The sequence below is a fragment of the Ceratotherium simum genome, chromosome 7 (assembly GCF_057802395.1).
Source record: "Ceratotherium simum simum isolate JZ-2026a chromosome 7, ASM5780239v1, whole genome shotgun sequence".
Classification (NCBI taxonomy): Eukaryota; Metazoa; Chordata; class Mammalia; order Perissodactyla; family Rhinocerotidae; genus Ceratotherium; species Ceratotherium simum.
The window spans coordinates 71130857-71144744 of NC_141906.1; the positions used below are offsets into that span (position 1 = coordinate 71130857).

The window sequence follows — 13888 nt, forward strand, 5'->3', positions numbered from 1 at the left end:
TTGCTACAGCACATATTGCCTTCCTCCTGGAGTTTCTGATTTAGTTAGTCTGGAATGGGGCCCGAGAATTTGCATTTCTAACTCTGATACTGGTTGTCCAGGAACCAGACTTTGAGACCCTGGTCTAATCTGTCTGATAAACTAAAGTCCACAGTGCAAAGCCCTCTGTAGGGCCCAGAAGAGATCCCACATTCTGTTTCAGACAATGGCATTAAAAATTAAATTGATGACAGACCTGTGGCGTCGCGGTTAAGTGCACGCGCTCCACTGCTGGCAGCCGGGGTTCGGATCCCGGGTGTGCACCGACACACCGCTTATCAGGCCATGCTGTGGTGGCGTCCCACATAAAGTGGAGGAAGATGCGCACGGATGTTAGCTCAGAGCCGGTCTTCCTCGGCAAAAAGAGGAGGATTAGCATGGATGTTAGCTCAGGGCTGATCTTCCTCACACAAAAAAAATTAAAGTGATGAATACTACGTAGTACTCTGCACACACACCATCCCATTTAATCTCACACCATCTCATTTAATCTCGTTAAGAACACTGAGGTTCTTATTAAAGGTTAAAATAATTACTATTTTTTAATAATATTTTATTTTATAGATGGGGGAAACTGAGGCTCAGAGGGATTAAGTAATTTACCCAAGGTCACACAGCTCATAAGCAGAGAGGCCAGGTTAAACCCAGGTCGTCCAACCCTGGGGCCAGCACACTCATGGTGCAGATTGTGTAATGCCCAAGGGCAAGGGGAGGCTGAAATCCAGCATGCCCAGTGTATACCCACAGGGCCACATCAGCCCAGGGGGACATTTTCTTCCCCCACGTTAAGGTGCTACGTAGGTTGGCAGTGGTGGTGTGCAAATCCTCCCGTTGCTGCAGCCCTGGGGCCTCTAAACTGGTGGAAAGGCAGCGCAAGTGGGAGAGAGAAAGTATAGAGGGCCGCGAAAGACCTTATTTGAAGCATAATCAAGCCCACACATGTGGGCGTGTGGAAGAGGCTTACAAAACAGCTGTTTCTGCAGGAGGTTTTGGGGGCAGGTATCAGCGGGGTGGAGCAGGGGAATTTGGCTGGAGGCAGAGCCACAGATTGTCAGTGATGAGAGCTGTATCTCCTGCCCACCCCTGGCATGTGTGTGGCATGGAAGGTGCCCAGTGGGTGGGGCAATTAGCCTGTATCCCCGGGCGCCCGGCTCTCTCGCTCGCTTTCCCTCCCACTGCCTTTCTGCAATTAGATTGCACTGGCTAATAACTGCCAAGCCGCTTTGTTGGATCTGATGAGTTTATTAATTTCTTGGGGGCTAATGGGAGGGAGGGTGGGAGATTCATTTCCTGACTGGAGCTTAGGGGCTAATTAGTCTCTTTGCCATGTCCCCAGAGGTGGTGGGGGAGTTGCATTGCTCAAGCTGTCAGATCTGGCTCTGGGTAAGTCATTTCTATCCCTGGCTTTTGTGGAAACCTATCTCTTGGCTCAGGTAAGACCGGGGAGTCTGGGGCTAGGGCAGACGGTTTTGAGGGTTGGGTCTCCTGAGAACAGTGGAGGTAGGAAAGTTGAGGGTGGTGGGGAGCTGAGGTCCAGCTGGCCCTGTTAGTGTGATGTGCATGTTTAGGTGACAGATAGGATTCTAAGAAGTTCAATCCCGTCCCAAACATCCAAATGATGACATCCAGCCCAATTGTTCTTTATGTCCTTCTGGCCAAATCTGGCCCTTTCCGGAAACCCTAGGAGACCATTGGGAACCAATTCTAGCCATTTTGAAGACAGGGAATCTGAGCCTCCGAGAGGACAGTCATTTCACCTGACTTTGAGGAGTGTCAAAAGCCAGCAGAAAAAAGCTCCGTATCCAGGGTTCTTGCTGGATGGTGAGACCCCTTCAAGCCTTTCTCTGGTTAGCCAGCCCTGCTCACGTGGAGGGCATGTTGGTGCCCCATCCAGGAGACAGCAGCAGAGACAGGAAAGACCTTGGATTTAGGAGTCAGACAGCTCTGGGTTCAAGCCATTGAACCTCCGAGAGCCTCAGTTTCCTTATAAATAAAATAAAATCCCGTCACTGCTCCACAAGGTTGGTGGGAGAATTCAGGGAGATGATGGAACACATCTAGCTCAACAGGTGTCCAGTAACTATTGTTGCATTTTCCCCTTTCTCTTGAAAACCTAGCAGCTCATCCCTCATCCTCCCCACCCCTTCCCCTACAGAGAGAGAGGAGGGGGTGGGAAGCTCAGGCAACAACCTGACCTGGCTGCTTCCTTGGACAGACAGTGGGAGCTCCAGAGAGGCAGAGGAGGCTCGCCTGCCCTCTGCCCATGCCTCACCCATAGCAGCAATCTGCCCATTGAAACGATGGCTTCCCCTGCTTCCAAGTACCAGACCCTGAGCAAGGGGCTGGGAAGTGAGCATAACTAGGCCAGCCTCACACAGGCTGATGGGGGAGACAGACAAGGAAACAATGTGTGGCAGAACATTGAAAAAGCCAGACAGGCTGGCCTTGAGAGCTTCCTTGGGAAGATTTATCTGGGGCTAAGAGCACAGGGGTTAGAGGTCAGTCCTCTCAGCTGATGGACAAGATGACCTCGAGTTGGGTGGGCTCTTTTATTTTGGCATCAGTTTCTTTATCTGTCAAATGGGGTTTTCCGTGTAGATATGCATGAGACACTGCTTGTAAACTACGGGACCATTCTGCCCTTGCAGAGGTGGAGAAAGCTGCCCACTGTGTCCAGGTGGCATCTTTGCAGAGGCTTAGAAAGGAGTTTTTGGTCATCTCCCCTTCGGCAGATGAAAGGCTCGCCTGTAGAGACCATTGGGCTCCTGCTTGGAACTGGAGGCCTGCCAGAGCTTGCAGCTGGTGGTCCCGGGTGGTCCTAGGTTGGCCCTCCCCTCTTAATGCTCCAGACCATAATGTCAGGGAGATGGTTACTACTCCCCATGACCCTCAACCCTCTGGCCCCATGGGGTGGGGGCCAAGGGTGAGGTACATCTTTATTGTTGTTGGAGCTCCCACAAAAGGAGCCCAGAGCCCAGCTCTGGTGAATACAGCCACATGGAACATGTGCGAGTTTTCCAGGGGAGCTGCTGCTGGTGCCTGGAGATGCCTGGCAGAGGCGGATATGTGCATTTCATTGAGTTTCTAGCCAGCTGTCAGCCGTCTCTCCTGGCTGCCCACCTCAAACACTCAGCAACAGAAATGATTTGCCAGGGACTCCAGCTGGTAGAAATATATTGGTTATCTCACACACACACATATATGTATTTATAAAAAGTTTCCACTGGGAAAACAAACAGACCATCTAAAACCCCAATGGTGTTAAGTTTAGGTTTAAGTGACTTTCTAGAATGAGGAACTGAGTAAGTTGTGGATTTTTTTTCCCCTAGAAGTCAAGACAATGGGGAAGAGGAAGGAAAATAGCATTTGTTGAGTGTCAAGTTAAATACATTCTCACGATGACCCATTGGACTTTCTATTATTCCCATTTTACAGATGAGGAAACATGCTCGGAGAGGGTCAGTAACTTTTCTGAGGTTACACGGTTGAGATCCGTGCTCCTGGGTCTGGCTGAATAATGTAACGACAGATTGACGCAGCCATCTCAGTTGGCTCTGAGAACAAGGCAGGGCAAACATGACCATCCCCATTTATAGATGGGGAAACTGAGACTCGGAAAGATTTAAGTAACTTGCCTAAGTTCTCACAGCTAGCAAGTGAATCAACCAGCACTACAACCTGGGTCGTCCCTTTCTGGTTCATTCATTCACTGAACCATCCAGAACATGTATTGAAGAACCTCGTATATGCCAGTTCTCTCCAGTATACCATTCTGATTCTTACTTAGATCATCAGAATTATTGAAGGCAGGCTGAAGCCACAGAGCTTTGTGGTTCCTTCCTGCCTCAAGATAATGCAGTTCCGCATTGTTTCACTCCCTTCTGTGTGAGAGAACTTCCCTGAACTGCATTCCATTCCTGATTTGCTTTTCCATTCTCCTCTTCCACCTCTCCTATCTTTACCCCTTTCTTCCCTTCCTCTCACAGGTCTCCCCACCCTTCCCTGACCCCCTCAACCCTGTGTAACAGTACCCCTGCCCCTATCCAGCCCCCCTGCTACATACTCCATCTCCTTCCCTCCTTCTGTGGCTTACATATAGCCGAAACAGAAGCAGAGCATTGTCCTCTCAGCTCCTTCCAACCCTGGAGGCCTGCAGGACCTCAGCAACCCAGCTCCCCAGCTTCCTCTTGCCCCCATTTCTTCCCAGCCCTTTCTCCTTGGTCTCCTCAGATTGGCCAGTGGCATGTGGCGGACGGCCTCAGCATGGACAGCCGCCTCTACGCCTCCAACATCTCCGACAGTCTCTTCAACACCACCCTGGTCGTCACCACCATCCTGGTAAGCAGGGTGCCCCCGGGCCTCCCAGCTGCAGCTCCCCAGGGTGCCTCCTCCAGCTCCAGGCACTCCAGCCTTCCCAGTGAATGGAAGATGGGAGCTCTAATCACAGCACCGAGGCCAATTTATGACAGTGTAATTAAACTCAAGTTGCTGTTGCATATGGAAATGACATTTGATGAGTTCCAAAGCAGCTGGGGAAGAGGGATGGGGTGGAGAGACAGCACAGTTTGTGGATGCCTCTTCCAGGGGCACCCTGTCAGCCGGGGCAGCTGTGCATGGCCAAGGGAAGGGGACCTTATGACACAAGTGAGAGAAGCCCAGCTGGGGGCTGGATCCAGTCAACTAGGCTGATCCCCTACTCTGTCACAACAGCCTACCTTGCTTTGTGCCTGCCATGTACAAAATGCCCCCCTGCAGTGGACAACTGAATTTCGGTGGGTTTTCATAGCGTGTTTCTTCATTTCCAGATGGTGAAAAGAGAGTTCTCAATCTATAGGGTGAGGGACCATCTGACTTTTCTATTTGATTCAATTCTCTTACCAAGCCCTTCTCTCCGTGTGCCAGACACTGTGCTCATTCCTGGAGACACAAAGATGAGTAAGGCTCAGTCTGTATCCTCAGAGAGGTTATAATTTAGTAGATGACACAAGTCAAGTGCATTCCTGGCCAAGGTGTTCTTCTTCCCTCTGAAGACCTCACGTTTTGAAAGATTTGTCAATTAAACCAACTGCATGTATTAAGCAATAATTAATTTGTTCCTCTCCCCGCTTCCCTTTTAACTAATCATAAGCATATTTCCCTGCCTGGCACAGCATCTTATCAGCAGGAGATAATCAGTGTTGCTACACTGATATAATTCCAGCCCCAAGCAGAGACTTGATGTATTTGTTAGCCTGCTCAGCCTTATCGTTGCTAAATGTGCAAGGTCTGCAAACGTGTCTGTTTCTTTTAGGCTTTTTGAGATAATAGAAAGAGCTCAGGGACCTCCATCACTACCTTCATGAAAGCCTGGGGCCCAGGAACCCTGGCCTGGAATTATTGATTGGCTAGAAGCAGAGTGGGATAAAAGCCAGGAAAGAGGCACATATCTAGCACTGTGGGGTTGAAGGAGAGAGGGCCCATCCCATCAGGGAGGTCAGCAAAGCCTTCAGAGAATGGACATTGAAGATGGGCCCCAAAAGACACGGAGATATGGAGCGGGAGAAGGGAATGAGGAGAGCGTTGTTGGGTGTCAGAAAATTCTACAAAGTGCAGGTTTTCCCAGGACATGGGCATTGGTAGAGGAAGGAGAGGCATAAGGCCGGAAAGGTGGGTTGGGTCCATAGTGCTTAGGAACTTGAAGGCCGGGCTGTTGAGTTTTCTCTTGACTTGGTAGGCGACAGGGGGTCACTGAATCTTTTTGTTCTTTCATTGAGTGAATATTTAGGGGGCACTACTGTGTGCTAGGTGCTGTTCTAGGTGCTCAGGAAGAGATAGAGCTGGGGAAGGGGAGATGGGGTGCTGAGAGCACGGGTGATCTGAACACCAGGTGGTCAGGGCTGCACTGAGAAGGGGAGATCTGAGCAGAGACCTGACAGGAGTGAAGGGAGAGCCAAGTGGCCGTCTGGGAAGGGAATTCCAGGCAAAGGGAACAGTCAGAGCAACGGATGGAGAGAACAGTTCCAGCTCCCAGGGTTTTAGTCCCTCCCCGTCTCAGCTCCAACTAGCTCATCTGAAACAACGTGACAATGTCAGAAAGACTAGAAGGTGGCAGTGTCACCATCCCAGCTGAGATGTGGACAGCCTGGCTGGTCTGGGCCAATAGTGAGCTGCAATGCCAAGCCGGGGTGGGGGTGGGGGTGGGGGCAACACACAGCGCGATTGCTGGGCCCTCCCTCCCGCTGTCTTCTCTGCCTCTGACATATATACTTCTTGAGTCCATTGCCTGTTAGCCATCCCCAAAACCCACGTGCTAACTTAGGCCCTTCTACCTCTTTCGCCTGAGCTGCGGCACAGCCTTCCTTCTCACTTGCTCAGTCTGTCCCCCCGCCCTCCTGTCAGTGTGGTCATTCTAAAATCAGAATTAGCCTGTCATTTCCTTACTTATAATCCTTCAGTTCTGCCAGGACCCACCGCCCCCGAGCTTGGAATATAAACCCTTCATAGTCTAGCCCAGCCGGCCATACCTGCTTCCTCTCCGTGCCACTTGGGCTCTAGCAGTGCTGGACTGCCCAACATTTCCTCACTGTATCATGCTGTTCCCTACCTCTGCACGTGCTGTTCCCTGTCCACTAATTCCTGTTTCTAACTGGAAATGCTTATGCACCCTTCAAAGCTCTGCCCAGATGTCACCTCTTCCATGTCACAGTCTTCCCTAATCTGACTCCTGCCCTCTCCCTGTCTCTAGCATTTTGCACCCACTTCTGTTGTGGCGTTTCTCCTGTTAGAGGCTCTTGTTTCCAGCTCCACCTCCCCTACTGGAATGAAAGCTCCAAAGACTGGGGTTCCTCACACAAACTAGGAGCTCGATGATTAGAATTTGAATGAAGGAATTCCTTCCTACCAGGCAGAGGATGTCCCTTAAAAGCCAACAAGAGTTTGGGAGGAAGATGGGAACATTGCTGAGTTCCTCTCAGGGGCTGGAATTGGACAGTGCTCAGAGCTTTGTCACAGTCCCACAGCGACACTGAGACCACACAGGAAAGTCAATCTGATTGTGTGTGTGCGCGCACACGTGGTTGTTTGCAAATGCACATGTGTGTTCAGGAGGGATGGAGGCAGGACACTTTGTGTCAGGTGACATTGAGTAACAGAGTAAGTACAATTCAAACGAAAATCTTTTCTTGTGCATGTGTGTCTAAGATGGCCGATACAAGCCAATCATTGGAGGCTACCTGGATTCCTACCAGGAATGATTATCTTAATTCAGCCCCTGGTGACCATTTGTGGGTTATTCTTGGCAAATGGTAATCCTGAATGATTTATCCCTTAAAACTCAGCACATACCTCTGTTGTCTCCCACTCTTATCAGGGTACCCTTGGGACATGTGAGTGACTATTGGTTAACACCAGCAAATACACAGAATTAGCCACAGCTGCCACTCCCTGAACATCCACTCTATGTCAGACCCCGTGTGAAACGTTTTGCCTGTGTGACCACCTTCTGTTTTCCCAACACTCCTGCCCTGACGGGGATTCCTGCTCCAGGCCAGCATTCGGCCCCGCATCTTCCAAAGTGCGGTGAGCCCCGACCCTTCTCACATTTGGGCCTTCGCTCACGTCTCCTCCCTCCAAGATTGCCCTTTGTATGTTTACTTTGAATATGTCAGTGACATAAGTTAACTTGAGAGTAGAGAGTTTTTGGGGAGGAGAATTCTGTGACACTCCTTGAGATAATTAAAGACACCCTGGGATATTGCCAACCTAGCGATGGCACCCCAGCCAAGCCCTGTCCATGAGGACATTTTAACACTTTTCACTCACACAGGTAACAAGAGTGCTTAATGCTGGAGCCAGCGGGGGGCACCAAAGAGGGGAAGAGTCAGTCCCTGGCCCCACTTACATTCCGCCTGGGAGCAGGCACAGCTGGGAAGACGGAGGATGGTTGTGTGGGGCCCTGGCTGGGAGCGCAGCAGGAGTTCTGAGAAGGGGCCTGGCGTCGGAGGAGGCGGTGGAACCCCAAGGACGGAGATAGTTAGGTTAGGCAGAAGGGAGGGAGGGCAGTTGGGGCAGAGAGCAGCCCTTGAGCCAAGGATAGCACGTTGGAAGGCAGGGAGACTGGCCCCATATCATTGACAGGACAGTGGACTTGATCATGAATCAGAACCTTCAACTCGTAGCTTCCTCTCCCTGACACCCAACCTTCTACCTTCCCTGCTCCCACTTCATCACACCCACAAAGCTGCCCTCAGGACCTCTGGTGTCTCTGGCCCTCCATCTCCACCAACCCAGAAGCACCTTCCAGCTTGAGCTCAGCTAATCAGCGTTTCAGCACTTCCCTCTCTGAGCTTCTAGAATGGTCTCCATCCTGATGCTCAGCCGTCTCACCTCATGCCTGTCCCCAAGTCCACTTGTCCTTGGAATCCCTGCTCCCAGCTACCAATCTGCATTCAGCCTCCTGGCTTCGGGGGGCCCCGGCAGTCCCTGAGCTCATCTCTTGCTCACTCCCTATCATAACCCCCGAGCAATTCTGCCAGACCTTTCCACACACCGTGCTTTCACGCCCACCTGCCCCCAGTGCAACTCCAGGAGCTGGCATGGGTTCCCCCACCTCTGGCCTCCTCACTTCCTCTCTCTGTCCACGTCCATGCTCTCCCCCTCACCTCCAGGCCCACTGCCCAGCCTCACACTCACACTGACCCTGTCTCCTTCCACCACATCCTGAGACCTTGCTCCACCAACTAGCACTTCTCTTTCTTCCTTCTCCAATTCCTCCTTTTAGAGGGATTCCTCCCTTTGTACCTCCAAATATACTTGGGTCCTTCCCATCCTAAGACACCATCACCACCACCTTACCTACACACTGCTGCCTTTCCAGCTACCCTGCACCTTAGGGAATCATGAGTCATGGGCTTGGTGGACCCTTGAGGATCCTCCCACCTAGTTGTTTGCAGATGGGGAACGGAAGCTCGGAGAGAGACCTGACTCGGAGCAGTTGGCTGGAGAGGTGATGTGCCCGCCTTCCTTTATCTCCTGACTTCTCAAGATGCTGGTCCATTCTCACTTGTGTACCTTTCCTTCACCTTCACCCCTAATCCTTGCAGGGTTGTGCCATCCCCACTGAATCTGCCTTCAAGAGGCTGCCAGTGACGCCTGACCCAGATGTCCTCTCACGGCCCTGCTTCATCGCTGTGTTCCAGAATGACTTCATTCTCCTTCTTGAAGCTCCTTCCTCCCAGACTTTCATGACCATATTTCTCTGATTTTCAGCTTTTCTGGCTGCTTCTGGTTTGTCTTTTTCTATGGCCGCTTTTCATTTTCCCACCCTCTAAGCTTAGGGTCTTATCCCTCTTCTGTCTTTTCTCAAGGACAAGATCCTCTTCTTATCCCTGTCTGTCCTTCCTCCATTCTTCCCCCTCGATGGCTTCACATATCCTGCAGCTTCAGCCATCACCTCTGTACAGAGGCCTCCCAATCTCTGCCCCAGTCTTGCCCTCACTCCACATTTTAAGCGTTCAGTCAGGTGTTTCCTCGTGAAGAGCCTACCAGCACCTCAAATTCAACATGTTCCAAGTCCTCTTCCATTCCAAACCATCCATGGCACTGATGACCCCAACCTCGGTCATCCACCCTGGCTCCAAGGCTCTGAGGACCCCTACCCTCTGCTCCCCACACCCACCCTGCCATCAAGCCTGACCCTCTCTGTGTCTCTTCCAGCTCTCTCCAATCCAACCCGAGACAAACCATGGCTCAGGACTCAGTATCCCATATCAGAGGATTTGTCCCGACCTCCAGATGTTCTCTCTCTTATTATTTAATGTTCTTTACTCACATCCCTAAGTCTTTAAAATCCTCAGTCTTCCCTCCTATATAAGTGTGACGTACATTTACCTTGTCCTGGCATCCAAGGCCCATGCTGACCCTAATTCATCTTTCTAAATTTACGCTCCTACCTCACCCTTCCACACAATCCATAGTCCAACTAAATGGAAGAGTTGCCATCTCCTGCATAAGCCACGCTCCTTCTCTCTCGGGATATGCCCTTGATCATGCCTTTTCCCTGCCCATGTTGCCCTCCACTTGCACCACTTCCATGTGTCAGTGCTCTGTTATCCTCCAGGGCCCAGCTTAGATCCTATCTCTTCCATGGAACCTCCTCTGGACATTTCCCCAGAGAGACCTGTCCCTCTCCCTGGCACTCTTATGTCTGGATATGCTCTGCCTTGGGGTGCAGTTGTTCAGCACGTGTTCTTACCTAGCCTGCTATCTTATCAGCATCCTTGTATCTCATAATGCCCAGTGATATGTCTGTGTGGAATAAACAAGAAGAAGAAAAAAAACAGAAGGGATGAAATGGGGGTGGGGTCGGAAGAAGACCTTAAACAAAGTTGAGGGGCTTTGGTTTGACCCTCTGTGCAGTGGGACCATTGTGTGTTCCTGGTAAGAGAAGTGCCTTGAAGTCGGGGAGGGGAGCTAATTCCCACCTCCAAAGTAGCCCATTACCCAAGCCACTCCCCTCCTTCTACCCCATCTTCTCTCCAACCTCCTGTGCCCCTGGCCCCCCATCACATGTGGCTGAGACACCAGGGCTAAGATGAGAATGACAGCTGCCCAGTTTTGCTGCAGGAAAACCCGTATTTAATGCTGAAGGGGAACCACCAGGAGATGGAAGGCAATGACCGCTACGAGGGCTTCTGTGTGGACATGCTCAAGGAGCTGGCGGAGATCCTCCGGTTCAACTACAAGATCCGCCTGGTCGGGGATGGTGTGTACGGTGTTCCTGAGGCCAATGGCACCTGGACAGGAATGGTCGGGGAGCTGATCGCTAGGGTAAGGACAGAACAGGTGATTTGGACTTGGAAGTGGGGTGGGGAGGGAGATGGAAGGGCATAAAGTTGTGCTGTATGCTCTTGAACCCTCCATTTATTCAGTCAGTCATTCATGCATTTGTTATTTATTTGTCCACTCATTGCACAAATCTTTACTGAGCTGGCACTGGGCCAGGCACTGGCGATATACATTGGTGAATAAGTCCACCATGATCCCTGCTCTGTGGCTCTCCCAGGACAGCATCTGTAACAGGTAATGGAGGCTTTGACCAATTAACATGGATTAGCAAGTTTGGGTTCCATGCTTGGATAATCCATGTGCCCTTCGTTTGTTCTGATGATTTTGTTGCTCATGAGCACCCCCTGGCAGAGCTTGGACAGGTCCTGGGAAAGTGGAACACACCTCCATCACTCGACTCTGACACTTGAGAGGTGCTGTCAAGGGAGATGTGGTTAAATAACAGGGGGAAAGGGATCAACTGTGAGAGGAGTTGGTTACAGTTACGGTTAATTGTTACTCCTTGTGTTATTTTCTGCTATGGTTAATGTGCTTTCACAGACCCAGGGCCAAGGTGCACTTGGACGGGCTGTAGATTTTCAGGGTGAATGTGGAGACTTGATTAAAATGCAGGTGAGCATCATAGAATGTCAGTCATCTGTTAGGTCAGAGCAAGAATATAGAAAGTTCTCCCAGGGGGAAATCTCTTGTTTTCTTGCTACACACTATTTCCATCTGTAAAAATTAATTAAGTTGTTACTAATTCACTGTCTATATTTCCATAACCGAGTTTTCATGGTCAGGATAGGTGATGGTACCCAGTGCAGAGAGCACAGACTTGGGTTCTCAGTGCAACCTAACCCAGCTGCTTTGCCTCTCTATGCCTTCCAAGTGCAGAAGGAGCCCCTGCAGCCTCCAGCGAGTGCCAGTGTGCAAGGTGCTTTAGCTCCATTCTCTCTAACCCTCTTCAAATATGCCTTTTAGCTAGTTGTTATCCCCATTGTACAGATGAGCCATCAGAGAGCTTGAATGACTTGTCTGAAGCCACACAGTTAGTCTGAGACAGGGCTGGGATTTTAACCCAGATCTGTCTATCTCCAGAGCCCACATTCTTCCCACTGCATCACACTACCTTGGTTGGACTTTTGATGTCACCAAGAAAGGTGCCCAAAGATCCAGGCCCTTCCTTCTCTCCTTCCTTTTTATCCTCCCTCCATCCTACCCTTGCTTCCTTTTTTTTTCTTTTCCTTCTTTCTTTTCTCCCTTCCCTTTCTCTATTGAGTTAATATGATTTTAATGCTTTATCTGTAGCAAACTTGGGATATAAGATAAATTTTTGAAGTCCTCAAGGATATTTTGAAGTCTTTCAAGGATAGAAATGTTAGTTGGGGTATTAAATAAGCAGTCCTTGACAATGCATTGTGAAAAATTCTAAAGACGTGAGCGTGGAAAAGGTATTTGAGGTGAGAACGGAGGGTGCTTAGGAGTTTGCCTGGCAGTACAGACAGCATCTGCAGTGACCCAGCACCCAGGGTACAGAGCAAGAGTTGTTCAAGGGAGCTGGGTCCAGTGTGTTGGAGTCCAGAGTGAGTTGGTTCAGAAGTGAGGCCTTGCTTGCAGGGAGAGGCATGCAAATGGAGGGCTGACCAATCAACAGAAGGCTGCAGAAGGCCTAGGGAGCCCTGAAAGCATCTCACAGGGGCAGGGGTGAGGGGTGAAGACTTGTGCAGGGAGCCATCTGCCATCTTGGAGACTCCAGCCCACCCTGCTGACGATGTTCATGCTTCAGCAGAAAAGCATGTGCTGCTTTTCTCTGCAGTCCCAGGCCCCCTCCTGAAACAGTCTTCTTGTTGGGATTCCACTATGGAGGGATCCAGAAAGCTGAAATGCCAGGCCTTTTCCATCCCCTCTTACCGACGTACTCATTCACCTTGAGCCCCCTTGGGCTGCCTGGTGACAGGGTGACTTCAGGGATGTCAGAGTCAGTGCACAGCCATCCCCTTGTCAGCCCCCTAATGAGCTGTGACATGGACTGGCAGGAGGAGGGAGGAGTCTGGGACTCAGGGACATGCAGCTACATACCGAATCACTCGGGCAGTCAGACAGGGCTCTTAACATTCTCCCCGGGTCGGCTGTCAAGCCACAACACTGCTGCTTTGGTCTCATCAAGACTTGGCTACGTAGTATTAATTAATTAATTAATTAACCCATTCATTCAATAAATACTTGTTGAACACCTTCCACTATTCTAGACTTTGGAGATACAATGGGAGACAAAATAAACATGGACACTGCCCTCATGAGTCTTTCCAGTGAGATACGGAGATTAATGAATGATCATATTAATATATAATTTCAAACTGTGATAAGTGCAAGCGAGGCTGAGTAGAAGGAGCTGTGAGAGAGCATCTAGAGGGGAGCGGGATCCAGTCTTGAGAGGTAAACAGGGGAGAGGAGGGAAGGCTTCCCTTGGGAAATGATGTATGAGCTGAAGTCTGAAGAATGGGAAGAACATTCCAGCCAGCAGACCATCTGAATGCCGCTGGGGTAGATCCTGGGCAGGAATGGGTGATGCTGGGACCCCACCCTCCCCAGGTTTGTTGCTTTCATACATCTGCCAAGGTGATCCCCTAGGATTACCATAGTCCTAAGGCCTGGATCCATCATGTACGGCCTCTTCCCCGAGCTGCGCGGGAACATTTCAGAGGTTGTAACAGCAGAGCCCCGGGGCTGCTGTTGTCCCAACTAGAAGAGACCTCAGAGGTCACTGCACCTAAATCTGTCACTTACACAGATGAGGAAATGGAGGGTCAGGGAGGTTAAGTAACCTGCCAAAGATCACAGCGCTAGTAAGTTTTGAGACAGCGTTTAAGCCCTGGCCTGTCTGACTTCAGTGCTCATAGTCTGGAAGAGCACAACTGGATGTTAGACAGACCTAAGCTACAGTTTCAACTCATCCGCTTACCAGCTGGGTGTCCTTGGGCAACTTACTTTCTCCTTTCCACCTCTCCCCCAAGGCTTCAGTGTTCATCTGGAAAGAATTTTT

The 13888-nt window shown here is 50.5% G+C and overlaps 1 protein-coding gene across 1 annotated transcript in view; it reads left to right on the forward strand.

The window, feature by feature from the left end:
* The window catches only part of GRIK4 (glutamate ionotropic receptor kainate type subunit 4), a 292256-nt gene that overhangs the window by 207462 nt on the left and 70906 nt on the right, over positions 1 to 13888 (forward strand). The window contains exons 10-11 of the mRNA XM_014785032.2: positions 4270 to 4377; positions 10642 to 10845. Coding sequence (XP_014640518.2) covers positions 4270 to 4377; positions 10642 to 10845 — 312 coding nt within the window. The remainder of the gene's footprint in view (positions 1 to 4269; positions 4378 to 10641; positions 10846 to 13888) is intronic.